The following is an 18,424-nucleotide window of genomic DNA, read 5'->3' on the forward strand; positions in this document are numbered from 1 at the left end:
TACCGTATCTGTCAATCCTTCTATCATCAAGAATCCTTTTCCATTCTTTCTCTTGTTCCTTCTAAAATCTGAGCTTTTCTGCTGTACCCCTAATATAGCTCTCGGCTACCTTGAGTCCTGTGTCCACTGAGGAATCAAAGAAAATGAAATGCACTACCAGAAAACTTGCTGAATTACCCACCCCTTCACTGTATGTTTCCGTGAAGATGAGGTCCAGGAGTTGAAGGAGACTACCCTAAAATTTCTTATCACCTGTCCATTTCCCTGAGGGCTGCATAGCAGGGACTCAAACTGTCTCTTCTGAGTCCCTATCCTGACCCCTGACCCTCCTCACTGTACACAGCTGCTGGGAAATAGAGTTTGGTTACCTCTCTGATATTTTTTCTGCTCTACAGAAGTTTTAGAGAAAATCCATCTTGATATAAGAAATTCTCATTTCTCAATAATCAATTTAGCCATTTAAAAATCACAGAACAAGGGTGTGTGAGGCCCTCTAGTGTTGTGAGGCCCTGGGTTCCATCCCTAGCAGCAAAACAAATAAACATCAAACAATAAAGCGACGTTATAACCTCAGGCTAACGTGACTAAGGCAGTTTGCGTTTACATCTTCACACCTGGGAAATGACAGAGGGCCCTTTCTGTACAATACCAGCGACTCATTTACAGTTCCACTGCTGAAGAGACCCTAGGGTTTTGCTGACAGGAAAGTTTCAAAGAAGGAACATGGAGTCTAAAATTGTTTTCCTGGTTGTGTGATACATTTTCTCAAAGTTTTGCATTCTTCAAGGTGACATTGAAATGTCTTCCACAAAAGTACCTTGAGTAAAGAACCATATTCAAAATAGGATGTGGCTGTAATGACTTGCTGTCTGTAACTGAATGAGGTCTCACCTATGCAGGCCTGAAACTGGCTCAAGGTTACTTTACTAAGAGTTACAGACCTGAGAAAATACTCTGCTACACTACAGATACAGTATATGCTGAATTATACTGACAGCAATTACAACAGAGATAAATGGTGACTTATACCAGTGGGCAGCCCTTAAAGTGCGAAATTCTTCTAGGCATTTCATACGCTCAACATTGAAAGGAGGCCCCACAGGACTAAAGTGAGAATGCCTAAGGATGAATCCAAAGCACCCCTCCTCTCTTTAGAAATGAAAACCAACCAGCAAAAGGAAAAGATTTTGGGAAGAAGTTAACAGAGCTCCTCAGGCTTTCCCCAATGAATATCAGTCTTCAGAACTGACAGAAGCAACTTTGGAAACAATTACACGTCTATCCAAACAGGTCTCTGTCCTGCATTTCAGAGCATTCTTTGCTTCAGCAGTGGACAGATTGGCCAGGCTAGTGACAAAACAGGCCTGGACGCTCTGAGAAGACAGCAATCCAACTGAGATCAGCAGATGCTCATTAAACATGTACTACACGCAAAATGTGTGGCAGGCACTGCAGGGCGACTGAGAGGAACAACATACAGCCTTTACCTGCAGGAGCACTCAGACCAGTGGGTAAGAAGACACAGATGTAAAAGGGCACAAAACCAGAGCACAGGGAAGGCCATCCAAGCAGAGACCATCTCTATGAGTAGGTCTGGGTTCAAAGGACAGAGAAATGGAGGTAAATTCTTATTCCTTGGCACCTTGCCCATGGCAGGCACTAAACCAGGTACTCAATCTTTAAGATTGGTCTGAGGATGCAGAGTGGGCTTTTGGGTTGTTTTATTTATGTTTTGTGCTTTATAGACAAAGAATCAAGGACTTAGCTAGGGAAGGTTGAACTCAGATAGTGTTCCTCTAACCACATCATGCTGGTTCTAAGAAGAGAGAACTTAGCCAAGACAGGAAAAAGCATGGAAATGACTCATGGACACATCATATACAGCAGGCAAGGCTCCGATACTGGGCCAAGCAGTGCTGAGTGAAGATACTAAGTTCCTAGTGGCAAGAGGAGGAGGCACAGGAACAAACAGGCCAGCAAATCAATGATGTGGTTGGATCCAGCTTTGCCAAAATGCAAAATACCCATTGTAGCCAATGTCAGAACAGCACATTTACAGTTGGTCCTCAGTTCAGATAAGAACAGAGAACACCTAAACAGGAGAATGTTATAAACACAGCTACATTTTAGAACAATTAATCTGGAAACAGTGGATATGCAAAGCCAAGGCTACCCAATATATCACTTTTGGGAGAATTAGACAAAGAATCCTTCTGGGCAAACAGACCTCCAGGAGTGGAAGCCATGACAAGCAGGCAGAGATTTTGCATGATTTTATGAGGGTGGCCCTGCCCAGCATCCTTGTGTTATGAAGACCTTGAGCAGGGGTGTCCCTGAACAGAGCAGTGCTTTTCCAACTTGGCAACCTGAAAATCTGGTCTTCTGAGAATCCAGGGTGAGAAGTGGATATTGAAAGTGAGATGCAGAGGCCGTGGAAGATCACTCAGGGCCAATACACCAACACCAGAACCGGAGTAGATCCTGAACTCTCATGTTGGTACTGGGTCATCTGAGTGGCTGCCCAGGTGAGTCAGAATGTGCTTAAACTGAATTGTAAGAAATCATCAAAATACACACATTTTAAATGTTTCTCAAATGCCCTTGAGTTCTGTTTCTGTAGGCTCCTGGTTTCTGCTGCAAGTATTGCTGTGAATGGTCCCCAAAAGTCTATTGCTAAAGGCCTGATTCCCAGGCGGTGTTATTGAAAGGAAGGGCCCAGGTCTTGGGGTGAACACCCCTGAGCAGGATTGTGGGACCCAGGCCTTTTCCCTCTTGCTTCCTGGCACAGGAACTGAGTTGTGTACTCTGCTCTGTTGTGTTGCCTCATCTTGATTATGGACTGGAAACTCCAGACTGGTAAGCCAACATAAAGTTTTTCTCTTTTTAAGCGAATTGTCTGTGGTACTTCATTGTAGTAACAATGAAGAGGCTAATATAGGTATAAATGTAGTTTTCAAGTGGACAGGGGCCACTTCCATATGGGGTATTTGTAAAGGAGGGGTTTATTATCATAATGAACAATGAGGTAGGTAGGAGGAGGGTCGCTGTTCTCTAGAGAGCAGCGCCCTGGGGTGCTAAATATGACAATGATATCATATAAGAGTGTCATCTGCACAAGGGGTGACCAGCTGTGCCTTCTACTCAGACACCAAGAGCGTCTGAAGCCCGGCTGGGTCAGAATGCGTGATGAACAGGCCAGGGAGGAAAGAGGTAAGAGGTGCGCTGTGCGGGTTATAGCAGAAACAGTAAGAGGTACAAGGCTACGTGCAGGTGGCTAGGAAGTGGGACACTTTGCAGAGGCAGCCTGGACACAGTTGGGTGAGGGGTACAGAGTGAACGGCTCTTACTGCATGCAGGACCAGTGGCAGAGGGCAGAGGAAACATGAGCTGAGCCTGCAGGTGCTTGGCTGGGGGCAGAGAGTGGTGCCATCAGTTGAAACAGTGGAGGCAGAAATAAGTGGCCTTGGAAACAAACTCTGGGAGAGGGCTGAACATTCATTTCTCCAGGAAGACTAAAAACCAGGAAAATGCACCATCCTTTCTCTTCCATCATTTTCTATATATGCCAGAGATCAAACACCATTTGTTTAAGATCTAATAAGTTTGATTTTTCCTGTGCAACTGTACAAGACCCAAGATAATTAGCCAACCTGCAGATGAAAGCAGTTCAATGAGAAGCAGCATCTGAAAGAGCTTTTGTCAAGACCCGGGCAGACATCGCCCCCTGGTGGCCAGAAGAATCCAGGTTCATTTCTTCCAATTCAAGCTTTTGTCTTAATGAATCTCTTAATTTGGGCTGGGGGAGCAGCTCAGTGGTAGGGCCCTTGCTTAGCATGTGTGAGGCCCTCGCTTCAACCTCCATCAGCAAAGAAAAAAAAAAAGGACTAATTTGGCTCCTAATTTTGGTTCCTTGCTTTCACTGTAGATCCACTACAGTGTTTTATAACACCATAAGTTGTTCTATCTTAATAGCACATTTGAGAAACACAAAATGAAAGTAATGAATTGAGGTTCTTACCCACTGCCACAACCCACCATGTTCTCAGGATTCCTTGGCTTAACAATCAGAAGAATGGAGTTAAGGCCCAACTGCCTGACTTTGGGACCATAACTCCAGATTCAGTTTCCTCATCGATAAATTTAAAAACTGGACAAGCTGATTATTAAGGTTGTTTCTACTCCTTTACAGTCTGTTCTCTCGAAAAAAAAAAAAAGCCTGAGGGAAGGTCTGTTTTCAACAGTTTTTCTATTTTTTTCCCCCCAATCCTGGGGATTAAACCCAAGTCCTTTTTACTGAGCTACATCTCCAGCCCTTTTTACTTTTTTTTTTCTTTTAAGAGTCTTGATAAATCTTTAAGCTGCCCAGGTTGGTCTTGAACTACCAATCTTGCTTCAGCCTTGCAGAGTGCTGGGATTACAGGTGTGCAGTTCCTCTGTTTTTAGTTTATTTAATAATCTTTGCCAATTCAAATTCAGTCCTTCATTGCCCAAAGATGATTCTTTTTTGCCCCTCAAAGGAATACTGTGAGGAAAGCTTAAAGGAGAGTAGACTAGCTTTTAAGAAACATGAGTGTAGTATATACAGTCTTCCACTGAGGAAGAAATTCTTTTTTTTTTCTCTCAGAAAAATGTAATTATTTAAATCTTAGCAAGGGCAGCCGCTCTTCTTTCTGTGTTCTGGAACAAGGCACGAATTGAAGCTTTTGCTTCACTGGAAGAGTATGCACTTGCCAGGGGTCCTTTTCCATCAGCTCATCGATCTCCAATTTCTTGCAAGCAAGCTTGCTTTAAAAACGCAGTTTTTTGAAAGGCATCCATTTTGGTACATAGATTGGAACTTCTTCTTGATACTGCTTGTTCTTATTTTCTTCAGATAGAGGTGCAAATACTTGGGGTCCTTCATCCGTCACTGTTTTGCATAAGGAATATAATCTATCACCATCTTCAGTAGAGATCTCCCCAAGAGCAGTGATTTTGCCAATGATTTCAGAAACTGCTGTATTTAGTAAAGTCCCCATAGCCTTGCAATATATATTCACTGGCAGGACATCCTGCCATACAATTCCAAGTCTCTTTAGTTGGTATAGTACCTGCCGAACTGCTTTACTTGCTGCAGAATAATTCTCTTCATCATCCATGTTTGAAAAGTTCCTAGCACTTGACAATCTTTCCAGAAGTTCACCTTTCTGTACCCACATTTGGGCCAAAAAGCACTCTGTCCCAAGTCTTCTGAAGCCAGGTAGAAGATCCACAAAGGTAGTAGTGCCATCACAAAGAATGGACGCAAGACATAACCTGAACTGGTGCCCCAGGGTCAGCAAGGGGTGAGCAATGTACATACAGTTGTTGTGGTGAATAGCAGCCAACTGGGGAAGTTTTTGAAGATTCTCCTTATGATATGTTGGCACAACATCATGGAACAAATGGAAGATATTCCTCACTGAGTAGAAAAGTTGAACAGCACACTGAGCAATACTGGTTGTTGCTTCTCGTAAAGTTTGATAGGCAAGCTCCATTAATTTCTGCACTGATTCACTCATGTGGCATGTGTGCAAAGAAAAAGAATGTTAGTCCAGTGTATTTTCAGGCTCTAAATTCACTGCTCCATCATACTGAACTGCAGACACTTTCTGCACTGCTAGTTTGTCATCTTCACCAGGACTGGGTAAGTCTGGGACTTTTATCTTAGAATCAGGAACAATCTTCACAGTATTGTGAATTTCAGAGGTCATTAGGTTTCTGGCTGTCACAATCACATCCTGGCACTTCAAAGCAAAATGAGAATTGATATTACGAGCATATTTCAGCAAATCAGTAGTATCTCCTTTTAAAAACCTCATTTCCTTTAGGGCATTTTCAAATTCTTCAGTGGACTGTATTATCTCTTCATATTGGTGTAGCTTGCTGCTGTTTGTTGGAACAGAATAAACCAAACAGTGTTTGATGAGGCACTCAGACAAGTCCTGCCAGATCACATCAACAAGCACCTCAGCCAATATGATTGTAGATGTTTTTTCATTTTCTAGGTCAGTGTCAAGAGGCAAATCTAGAAGCTGTTTCTGGAGTACTTCCAGTACCAGTCGGATCTTCGCAAAAACTTCAGATTGGTAATGGATGTTCCAGGTCAGTCATCAGATTCAAAACGAACAACTGCTTTAGGCTGGCTTTCTACTACAGCATGAAGGGATGGGGAGGATGCCAGAGGCCTAAGGATATTCTTCAGCAACATCTGACCAAATGATTTAAGCTTAGTATGTAGTTCTCCAAGAACAGAAAATGCCGAAAGGACAGAACTGATGGGTGGTGTAGGTGTCTTCTCCTCTTTCTGGGATTGTTCAGTGCATAAATGAAGTTCCGTTTGCAGGCAAGATTCTAAGCTGCTGGTATCTTTCGATAGTGAGAACTTCCAAACAATCAACTTCTGCCACTCTTCTCCAAGATGATAAAGTATGTTCTGTTTCTGTACTGTAAGCTCCATGCTGAGCGATTTTAACATTTTTAAATCAAAACACTTTCTTGATTTTAATAACTTCAAGCATTTCTGTGCCTCTTCTAGATGCTGAGCAGCAGTGACATACTTCTTCTCTGCTAATGCACAATTATATTCTTCAACAGCAGTAGAAAACTCCTGTAGCTGTTTAAGCAAATTCAGGACTACTGAGTCTCTTTCCAGCTGTTGCTTCAAGTCTGTAAATTCAGCAGTCGATACATGAAGATCCTGGTGGACCTCCCTCTCTATCCTGGATTTCAACAGGTCAGTGTCATCAGATAACTTATCCACCTTGGTAACCAGATCTTGTGCACTCTGCATGCTTGGAAGGAACTCACTGTACTTCTTGCTGATCATACTGCACACCTCACCCTTGATCTCCTCCACTCGCTGGGTAAGACGACTGATCCAGGTGCTGAGATCCTCCTTCTCCAAGCTCCCTGAGTGAGCCAAAACTTCTGTAACGAAGGAAGCCATCGCCGTGACAGCAACGTGAAGCCCAGTGGGTCACTCGAGCAGCCAGCGCGGCACTCCCGTCCCACCCAGGAAGAAATTCTTAATGGGCGAGATTGCCAAACACGAATTTGTACGCTGAAAGAGAGTTTGGAAAATGTCCCTTACCGTTCCACATACGCCTCATCCAGATTGTTGAATCCTATGGTGGGGCTTCTGAGTTGGTTCTCCACAGACACGAGATCATTGCTCTCCAGGGCCTGGTTTAGCAAGGCCACTGCAGACAGCATCTCCACCGCGATCAGGAGCTCCTCGTGGGCCAGGTAGTTCTGTTGGGAAACACATGGCAGTGTCAGCCCCTGAGTCGCACACCACGTGTATGTTATAGTGCAAAGGAGGAGGAAAAGGTACAGATGTTGAGAGCCCAAGGAGCAGGTAAAACAACTCCTGGGATTTCCTTAGGTGACTCATCTTGGCCCAACTTCAAAAGAGAAAGTTATGAAGGAATTTGGAAAAGAATTATTTTTAAATAGCTGATATGTATCTTTCCATTTTGGAATGTTACATGAACACAATGTTATAGTCACAATATTACATACACAACGTTATAATCATATTAAAATCCACTATTATAGCTTTCTGTGTCTCCAAGAAATCTTGCAGCAAACTGATTTTAGAATATCAAAGCATAATTTCACCTTCTAAACCAAACAGGAAGACGTAGTCATCATGAGAAGCATGTAAGTAATTTTATCCAAGTATCTTACATTAACTACATAAGATGATAAGGAAAGAGCCAAATGGAACGACTGCTGATTCACCTTCTCTGCCTCTTCCAGGGAACCGTCCCTGGATATCTAAGGTAGGTCACATTGGGAGTGTAGACTGGTGCAACCACTGTGGAAATAAGTGTGGAGATTCCTCAAAAAACTAAAACTAGAGGTTCCGTTTGATCCAGCTATAATCTCTTCTTGGTATATTCCTGAAAGAGTTAAAAGCATCAGGGCCAGGGATTTAGCTCAGTGGTTCCACTGTCTGCCTTGCAAGCACAAGGGCCCGAGTTCAATCCCTGGTACAAAAAAAAAAAAAAAGTGAAAAGCATCATACCACAGTCATATATACACACCCATGTTTATAGCAGCACAGTGTGTAATCGCTAAACCTTAGAACCAGCCCAAATGCCCATCAACCAATGAACAGATACAGAAGATGTGGTTTTTTTATACAATGGAATACTACTCTGACATAAAGAAGGATAAACTTGAGGCATTTCTAGGCAAATGGATGGACTTGAAGACCATACTCGTAAGGGAAATAAATCAGACACACGTGTAAATACTGCATTGTTTCCCTGGTGTGAGAAACCGGAAGGGTAATTAAGGACCAAAATGAATGATGGATATCGGGAATTAGGAAGAAAATATTCAAATGGGAAGGAGAAAAAGGGAGGAGGGAGGGGAAATGAAAGAAATGGAAAGAAACAAGAAGAATAGAAGGAAAAAATGGACACAAAGGTTTTGTAAATAAGGAGGGGAAAATGGGTTGAAGGGAGGGGAGGGGATTGGAGAAAAAGGAAGATATGTTATGCACAGGTACAAATTCCCTATGACGAATGTGGTCATTACGTATATCTAAAACGTACCAATAAAATTAATTTAGAAATAAAAATAAATAAAGTCGGTCACAACGAAAAGCACAGGAACAATTAACAACCATAGGTTGATCATCGTCAGTTGAGGATGAATGACTGAGCTAGAGTATAAGTAGGTTTGGGCTTCAAAGCTAGAGAAGCAGGAAAGTAATGAGAAAACCTAGGTACAAGTACAAAAACAGCCAATTTTTCTTTTTATTACAAAATACTGTATTTATATTTAGAATACAAAGGGAAGTCTTGATAAGCAAGAACGAGAAAACAAATCCTATTACCCAAGCTCTTTAGGCTCTATTCTTTTAATGCATACATACGTTTACAGAGGTTTTGTCCTATTTAACTGACTTTATTTTCTTATTACAAAAAACAAGGTGAGACATTATAATCGAGTCTTGGAGCCCTTCTTCCTGACACCCGTGTAAGGTGGACAGCTGTCTGATCATCTTTTACACAGTCATTTTTGCTGGTTGCACAGTATTTCCAGCACACGAGAGTACCACAAATTAGGCAATTTGTTATTGGTTAAACATGTGGCTAGTTTTCCATTTTTGTTTTTTAATATTATGAACAAAGCTGCGAAACAACCCAGTGGTTAAAATTTTTTTTGATTCATATCTTTTAGGTTCATTTTGTAGAATGTAACAGTGGGGATCATGGGCCTTTGAGACACACTGTCCTCTAGAAAAGTTGTACAATTCACATTCCAACTAGCTACTTAAGAGATGTGTGCTGCCCCATTATTTATACCTACACTGGTTGAATCTTTCTAAAATCTACCAATCTAATGTTAAAAATAAATTCGTTTTTGTTTACTTCCAGTTGAAGTTGAACATTTTTTTGTGTTCGTCCTTTGTTCAAATCTTGTTTTGTGAATTACCTGTTCATGCTGTTGGCCTCTCTCCCTTTTTTTGGTAGATGAGAGCTGGTTCTTGTTTTTAAGATCCAGTCAATAGCCATTTATGTTTCTCTCGAACTTCACTGTTCAAATTACTTTAACATTCAACTTTTAAAAAATAATTTCTGTAGTAGTAGAGCTTAGACAATGCCTTGAGTGTGCTAGGCAAATATTTAACCTTTCATAGTGGAAATTTATTCTGATAGATGATTGTGTAGTGAATTAACATTTTGCTGAGCAATGGTTAAACACTTACAAGAATTCCATTTATTAGATAACCCTTTCCTTATCTTCTGGAAACACTAGTTGTATCATTCATATGAAATTCTTAAGGCTGTTCCAGTAAGGTTTCATTCTGTTCCCCTGTTGGGCTCACAGTAAACATGCTCTTACTGTAACCTTGCATGAATATTACTGCTTAATACTCTTTGCAAATTAAGAAATATAAATATACAAAACTCGAAGGCATGGTGTTAATGCTTTTAGTTGTAGATTTCTAGAAATGCTGAATTACAGTTTATTTTTCTGTATCAAAAACATTATATATTTAAAAAATAATTTCAGTATAGTTAAAAGTGGAAATTCTTCAAAAAGATCACCCAGAAAATAGGAACAACCTGCTTTTGTGTGTATTTGTGTAAGCCACTTCCTGAATTTCCTAACTAGGCTCTTATAGGCTTCCTGTAGTATAGACTAAAAGCAAGAGTTAGAGAGGGAAGAAGCTCAGCGATTGGCACGGGCGGACCGAGGAGGCCTGGGTCAGTGGGATGAGACTCTACCCAACCCCTTCTCCTGTCTCAGCAGTGGTCCTTGCCACTGGGACTCAGCGTGTGCATGCACAGGACTGACTCCTCCTCCACTTACCATGGCGTTCTGTCTCTGGAGGTTGGAGAGCTCGTTCTGGTACATAACAGCAGCAAAGGGATAAACAGCAGGCAGCTGGGCCTCCGGTTTCTTCAATGCCACCAGTGTGTTCTCAGGGTCCCCTTTCTGAATGACAGCATTGATGTGGTCCACTGCGACCAGTCCTGAGGGTGTAGGTCATGCTCCATCAGAAGGTCCTCAGTCCCGCTCTGCCCAACCCTGCCAGCCCTCCTTTCTCAGTTTCCCTTCCCCTGAGCTCTGTAGCTGTGGGTAGAGGGTGGCAAAGCCTTGGAAAGTCAGCTCCATAACATGTCAGTCCAATCCTGGGAGTTTGTCCCTGAAACAACCTGGGCACTGATAAAGTTGGAGTTGTAAAGATCATTCCTGCCTAGCCGGGCTTCTCCACAAAAGCCTTCCTTAGGGGACGGCTCTGCTTCCACCTCCTACATGAAGCCTTTGAGTTGGTTCAATCTCTGAGATTTCCCACCTCATGAATCCTGCACAGTTCTGGCAGGCTTGTCCTCTACTGTTCCTTGTGGGTTACTGCTGCCTCTTCAAGGAGAGACCAGAAGGAAGCCTTGCCCTGCTGTTCCCTCCCTGTGATGGGTAACCCTCCAGCAGGCACTTGGTCCATGCGATTGACCACAAGCTCTGCGATCTCACCACCAGCTACAGCATTCAGGTTATAAGGGATTTTAGTGGCCAAACTGAGAGCACCTGGAACAACAGATTCCGCACAGTTTTCACAGCACAGAAACTGAATTGCTGACCTTATGGGGCAACAAGTGTTGAGCTCCGTCACCAGGCAAGGGTGAAGAGACAGGGCCGGAAGGGTTTACCCTCTAAAGAATACATCTTTGTAGCAGGAGTAACAGACCCAGAGGTTTCTGGAGTTTTGCAAGGGCTGATCTGTCTGCCTAAGACATGACTAGACTGCAGCTGAGGTTGTTCTAACTTCTTTGACACAGTGCCAGCTTATCTTCTTTAAGTACATTCACAAGGAGCTGGCCTTGAACTTTCCACTAAGAGACATCATTCAACAGTGGGACACATGACTAATGGAACTCTTCAAAACATCCCCCTGAAAACTCACTTATAAAGGTGCCTTGGAGCCCATGAATTACTTTTTTATCCTTAGAATTAATGGAAAAATGGAAGAATTCCAGAAAGGAAGGTCAGATTGCTCTTGGTATTTGCTGTTGTGTTAATGTCATCCAAGTTCTTTCAGGGGTTATTCTGGGTAGGACTTTGCTTCACTTCTCAGAACTTTATTATAAGAATCTATATAACTGTGTGTTAAATATTACCAGAAAATCATACCCTTAAAACACTCTTAATAAACTGTTTCTTCTAAAAATATAACAAAACCCTTTCTTCTTAATCATGATATTATGTTCTGCATTTAGCAAAATGTCTAGCCCTGACCTGACAGAATGTATCATGCAACAAACAGGATGCATGTGAAAAACTTGAAAGTGAAGGCTTGCCATTCAAACAAAGTTGAAAAGTCTAAGGACAGGTCCATTGACATTACCACTAAAGCTGCCACTCAGGCCACTGCAGTGGCTGTAATAAATGTAAATGCCCAACAATTTAATATAGTAGTCTATACCATCAGGAAAGAGCTTGCCACTGTATCTGTCCTTTATGGGCTTGAATGTGCACAACTGTCTTATTGTCATGTCACTGACCAAAATATGTTTCAGGGGGGTTACAAGACTACTTTCAGTTCTATGAGACTAAAATTTTCAGAGAGGAAGAGAGCAAAGGCTTCAGAATAATTGTGTTCTGCACATTTTTAAAGCCACCAAACCCTACTGATGCCCTTCATCACTTTCAGCTGGTTGTACCAACAGTGAAAATCCTCCAGTGCCTTTTACTTAAAAATGGGGGAGAAGTATAGCCAACTTGCCATTCAATTTGTGGTTAAGAAATTGTGTCATTTGAGTATTAAAATATTTATTAAATGGCATTTTATTTAACACAAAAAAGACCATTTTAGTGGTTATACACATTTCAAAAATTAAAAAGCTATGGAACCACCTCCTCTCTAAGCTTAGGGACCTCAGACGTTGCCCCATTGGTAATATTAATTTCTTCCTGTAATTAATTTGTCAAGTATGATAAATTTCTCAGCTCTCAAACACAGCAAGCAGAAAGAGAAACCTGAAATCAGACCTCGTGTATCATCACCAACATGTTCAAGATTTAACAGGCATAGAAGAACATGAACATGTTCCCCAAAATGTTAAGATGCCAATTTTTTTTTTTTTTGGTAGCGGGGATCAAACTCGGGACCTTGTGCTTGCGAGGCAGGTGCCAGAACCACTGAGCTAAATCCCTGGCTAAGATGCCAATTTTAAAATAAAGTCACTCAAGAGCTTTCACCTGTGTGCATGTGGTGTGTGTGTGTGTGTGTGTGTGTGTGTGGTAAATTCTCAAACTCACTCAATTGCTTACTGCCAGACACTAACATGAACCTGCCCTTGGGTGCTTTGATTACTGTTTGAATCTCTGATGTATCTCTCCAGTGACTTAGCACACATTTCTGAGTAACACCTCAGGTGTGTATTTCTTTGAAGGTGTTCAAAGGAATAAAGAACAGTTCAGACTCATCTAGGACGTTAATCAAGGGCATTTGATTATTGAAACTAGTGGGCACTCCAAGTCTAACTTTGGTGGGGGTTCATGTGCTTTATTAAATGAGCCAACTGTCTTTCATTTCTTAGGGTTTTTTTGGGGGGGGATAAACAGGTTGTTTAGGTTGACTAAGGAAAATAATCACCAACAATTCTCGCAAACTGCAGACTAATGACTGGGAAAGCAGAAGTGTCAATAATCACTTTTACAGTCCTAACAGAACACCATCACATAATCACAGGCAAGGAACTACAATCTTGAAGTCATAGTCTGTAAGGGATAGATTCAAAATATGAAATGCACAGTACTTGTGATGAAACAGGAAGGTTGAACCAAAGTAGCCCATGATACTTTCTATGGACAGGGATCAGAACCACCAGAAAAAAAAAATCTCAATGGGAAACTGTCAGATGTTGTGTCATAAAGTCAACGTGGCCATTTAGAGGATTTTCCATTCCATAAGGCAGTTTTACAAGAATTCAGTTTGAGAGTTCTCCTGGAATTCTGGCAAAAGAAGTCCATCTCTTGTAAAATACCCACTTCCTTCCCACCACCCAGTACTCACTGTTGACTTTATTGATGTTGCCTTGGATTTCTGCTTGTGTCAGCAATTCTTCATAGGCATCCCTCTCTTCTTCTGAAATACAGTTGTTCTGCAAAACAAAGTCTTCACTGATTCCTGAGATTCAGTAAAATGTTTCCAAAGCTTGAAACACAAATGAAAACTTGGGAGTGGTGAAGGAAATAACTCACTAGTTTTCATTTGCGATCAGTACAAGCATTTGAGGAGAGCCTGCTCTGGGCAGGGCCCCAGGGAGGCACACAGGTCTCACAAGGGTCACACAGATAAGCAATGCACCCAAAGACTCTGTGAAAAGGGGCTATGATCCTAGGTGGAAAGTATCAGGTTGGAAAACAGTTGAATAATGATAATTTGACTCAATCTGATAAGATAAAAAACACAAAGAATGAATATACCAGAGAACAGGACAGATTCTATAAGAGAAGTAGATTCCAACCCAATTAGAAAGAAAAATTTAAAAAGAAGTAACAGTTGAAGAAGGCCTGACAAATGATGGTAAAGGCTGGGACAAGGGAATGGCACGTGGGAGGCAGGATTTAGTCACACAGGTGACAGAGTGTGTGGCACGTTGGGCTTTATTGCATGGGTTTATAGCCAGGATTAGAAAAAACGGTGGGGAGGTCACTTGCATACCACAGAGGCCTCTGAGGGCCAAGCCAAGGCCCTGTACTTAATTCAGTGGCCACAGAGAGTCAGGGGTGGCTTGGGTGGTGTGGCATCAGGTATGCCATTACATATTAATTCTGCAGCCTCAAGCTCAGTGAAGTTGGCTTGGAGAATGACAGGAAGCAGGGAGATGCATGAGCAAAGTGCTACCACGGTCCTTTGACAAGGTCGGGAGGGGTGGTGCTGACGCCAGAAGGTGGGCAGCAGACTCAAGTTGGCAAGAAAAGGCCATAAAATACTGTGCACAGAGCAGGCAGGATGAAGGTGGCAGTCATGCAGGCGTGTGAGAAGGGTAAGGTAAAGAGGGGTGCTCCTCCACCTCACCTGCACTGGGTAAGGAAAAGGCGTAAGATACTAATGTGGTTTCTTTTAATAATGGAGCTGAAGCTGATAAGCAAGAGCTTAATGAGGGAAAAGCTGGTGAGGAAGCAGAAATTCAGTATTGACAGTTTTCAGTAACTGACAGGTCAGGAAGGTGGTTTGGTGTGAGGTTTGGGTTAGAACAAGCTGTCTCGCCAAGGAAAGACACTCAAATAGGAAGGGTTAAGAACTGGGAAAATATGAAAATACTACATTAAAAATATTCTCTCTAAACTTTACCACACTGAATTATTAACCTGTACCAATAAATATAATGGTTACTTGGCTAATTCAGGGCTTGCTGCTGCTGACGATCGATCTATCTATCTATCTATCTATCTATCTATCCATCCATCCATCCATCACCTATCCACCTACCTACCTATCTACCCACCTATTGCATAGGGATTGAACCTAGGGCCTTCGCACTGAGCTACATCCCAATTCTTTTTTTTATTTTATTTTGAGACGTGGTCTTGCTAAGTTGCAAAGTTGCTCTGGCTGGGTTTGATTTTGTGTTCTTCCTCCCTCAGCCTCCCAGCCTGGATGACAGATGTGTGTCACCATGCCCTGGCAAGGCATGGTGTTCAGCTGATACTTCTATACTTCCTGGGTAAATGCAAAGTTTACAACATGATCTTCAATCCTTCCAACCTATAATCCCATAAAATAGAATCAATCTCACTGTGTTATAAAATATGTGGGTTTCTTTGTGCTAACATCTCACCAAAACCAATTGCTTATGGCTATTGAGATCATAGCCAGATGACTTAAATATCAGTTCTAACATTTTCAAAGTAACTCATAACCATATCTATTTGTGTATTTACATTCGAATTAAGTACCTTCAGTTTTGAATTTTCCTCTTTTTTCCTTTTAGCCCCCCAGAGTTCTTTCTGGTATTCCTGGGCCAGGCTGTCATCCACTAAAGTTAAAACTGCATTTGGGTTTCTTAGTGTTACAATGGTCTGCTCTGGGATTCCTTTTTCAATAGCTTCATTAATGGCTATAACTGCAGCATGTACTGAAAAATAAAGAGAAAAGAGATTTTTTTTTAATCACAAAAGCCAATGTGGACAGTGTGTGAAGTCAAGCAATTTTACTAGCTTCTATTAAATATGGAAAAAAAAAAGTACCTCAGACCTTTGATAGAGGAAGCACATGAGAGCCTATTCACATTCCCGTCTGTCTCTGGCCCTGAGTGCTGTATCTGTCCAGCATCCTTATTCATTTACCCAACTTGCACCAAACAGCTAAAATGAACCAAGGACTACACCCACCACAAGGGATTCTGCAGGCACAAGCCAGTCCCCGTCCTCTGGTCCGGGCAACATTGACAGTTTTAAAGTAACAAGCTGGTTTCAAGAGATACCTAAGTTAGCTTGTATCCCTAAAAGACTCATGACAATGTACTGTGACACTGAAATCTAAAGATGAAGGAAACAGAAATATTTTGGAGAATGAAGGCATTTCTGGAAGCTTTTAATTCAGGTTGTGCAAGTGGCTGCCTAAAGTTCAAAATCAATTACTTGGTTATGTTCTGACATCCTCAAATTTTCTGTGAAGTAGCTACAAATAATAAAAAACAATCAAGATTCTTAAAGTGTCTTTTAAGTATTCTATTTCATGTAATCAAAATTAACAAATAAAGTACAGGTAAGTTGTACATCACTGGCAAGTTTGGATTTGAACAGACTTACACGCAGCTTCATCCACAGACAGTTCATTGGCCAAAATGCCACCTATTTTGCTGAAAGATGGCATCTGTATTCCATATTTCTCAAGTTCTTTCCTCATATTACTGATTTCCTCCTCTAAAAGAACAACAACAAAAAAAATCAAAGGAAGTCACAGAGATCAAAGCAGGGATGGATAATACATTGGCATGGAGCAATGCCTTCCTCAGGAGGGTGGGGCTTGTTCTAAACAACAGCTTTAGCAAAAAGTAAAGAAGCCAGGCATGGTGGTGCACACATGTAATCCCAGCACTTGGGAGGCTGAGGCTGGAGACCTTGGCTCAAGGGCAGCCTGGGCTACACAGGCCAGACCTTTTCTAAAACAAAAACCAAGAGCCTCTGGAAGAATCCAGCCTGCGTATCTTATTCACAAATGTGGGGAAAGGGAATCTGGGTGAGGACAAACAAGATAGGGAAGTTTGGGATAGGGATTTAGCTCAGTGGTTCCGGTGCCTGCCTCACAAGCACAAGGTCCCGAGTTCGATCCCCAGTACCAAAATAAAAAAAGATAGGGAAGTTTTCTCTTCTTATCTATATAGAGGAAGAAGGGGAACTAATGACATCAAGGTGAAAGCAGAAAGCACTGGTCCATTATCTTAGTAACCCGATTGTGAAAAATTTATAAAGAGAAAGAATACTACCTGTGAAGTCCACTTTGCCCAGGAGATCCTGGATCTGGGGTGCTATTCCTAGTTTGAACAGATACAAACTGAAAGACAAAATAGCAAATTATCGGAATCTGTATCCTCATAAACTTCAACGTTATAACTTGTATAAGTCTCAAGGGCTCTTTTTAGCTGAGAAGCACCTAAGAGATACTGCATTTGACTTATTCACTTTACAGATGAGAAAGTGCATGTTGAGGTTGCACAGTCCCTGGGGGGCCAGGAGCAGAACTTCAGTGTAAGCCAAAGACTGGTCTTCTGCAGTGCACAGCATTTCTCCAGCGTAAACTAACTCTCCACCATCCATTTGTAAAGCGAGTGAGAAACACAGCTGATATAACAGTAAATAAAAGCCCAAACAACATTTCTCTAGGCATTCCTTTCAAGACTCTTATTTGGTTGAAAGTACTATAGCTTGATTAGTATTTTGCTTTCTGATATTCCTCCAAATATTTATTTTACATGCTCTGAACCAATAAACAGAGTGGCATGACCATCCTTAATTGGATGAGGCGATGTTAAAGATAAGTGACAAGGTGCACATAATTAAGATAGAGAATAAATTGTGTATGCTTAAAAGTAAATTCCTTAGGCAGTAAAGGTAGTAATGAGGACAACCACTAACCTATCCATAACCTGCAGAAAGACTTGAGGACTGGCATCTAAATTCTATCAAAGCCACAGGTCATGTGCTTTTCCTATTTAATCACTAATCCATAGTTTCGGTTCCATATTTATCCTAATTTCCCAAGCCCCAGCCAACTAAAGAACTCTGTATTCACCTTCTTATCAATTTTGGTAAGTTTGTGATTGAGGAGGCTTTAATTAGAAGTTAGAAATTATATAGTAATATATGTGGGAAATGATCTGAGAATAATTTTGATGGCTTGGATATTTCAATATGACCTCTTGAGATGTTGATGTGAGATGGATCTCAGTAGTTTATAAAATACACAAGATTTCATTAAAACATATTAAAGAAGTTCAAGATCAAACCTTGATGGCATCGAAGCAAACTCTTAAAGGGTATGATTAGTCACTGTAAGTAGCTTGTGTTGAAAGGCATTCTCTTTGGTCATAATTTCTGTAAAAAATAATTACTTAGAAAAGTCATATATGATCAAATTAAAAACCAGGGAGTCATGGCTTTAAAAATTACATACAAAATCATCACCTGGAGTTAAATACTAAATATTTTTACATAATTCCTGTTAATATTGTTTCTAGACATATCTATAAATTTACATATTATTCTAGATATATGATGCTTTACAATACTGTCACTAATTATTAACTATGGTAAATGAAGCTTCAGAGGACCTACTTGTATACAGACACACATTTTGTGCATGTTTCCTATGTTATGAAAAAACAGGGATGCACACAATGAAAGTTTCATTATGTACCATCAAAATGTGATC

At 41.2% G+C, this 18,424-nt stretch overlaps 1 protein-coding gene and 1 pseudogene across 4 annotated transcripts in view; both read right to left on the reverse strand.

Moving 5' to 3' along the window:
• Iqgap2 (IQ motif containing GTPase activating protein 2) overlaps positions 1-18,424 on the reverse strand; it is a 284,128-nt gene that overhangs the window by 112,688 nt on the left and 153,016 nt on the right. For all 4 annotated transcript variants that reach the window (XM_004870168.4, XM_021248556.2, XM_087201158.1 and 1 more), the window contains 6 exons: positions 16,980-17,047; positions 16,303-16,416; positions 15,448-15,626; positions 13,559-13,646; positions 10,354-10,517; positions 7,112-7,272 (listed from right to left, as the gene is read on the reverse strand). In XM_004870168.4, the coding sequence (XP_004870225.1) occupies positions 7,112-7,272; positions 10,354-10,517; positions 13,559-13,646; positions 15,448-15,626; positions 16,303-16,416; positions 16,980-17,047 (774 nt within the window). The remainder of the gene's footprint in view (positions 1-7,111; positions 7,273-10,353; positions 10,518-13,558; positions 13,647-15,447; positions 15,627-16,302; positions 16,417-16,979; positions 17,048-18,424) is intronic.
• Positions 4,615-7,105, reverse strand: LOC101707359 (centromere/kinetochore protein zw10 homolog pseudogene; annotated as a pseudogene).

Source organism: Heterocephalus glaber, unplaced genomic scaffold (genome assembly GCF_053883595.1).
Source record: "Heterocephalus glaber isolate CG9 unplaced genomic scaffold, H.glaber_assembly_v1.0 deba00001757, whole genome shotgun sequence".
In the NCBI taxonomy this organism is placed as follows: Eukaryota; Metazoa; Chordata; class Mammalia; order Rodentia; family Bathyergidae; genus Heterocephalus; species Heterocephalus glaber.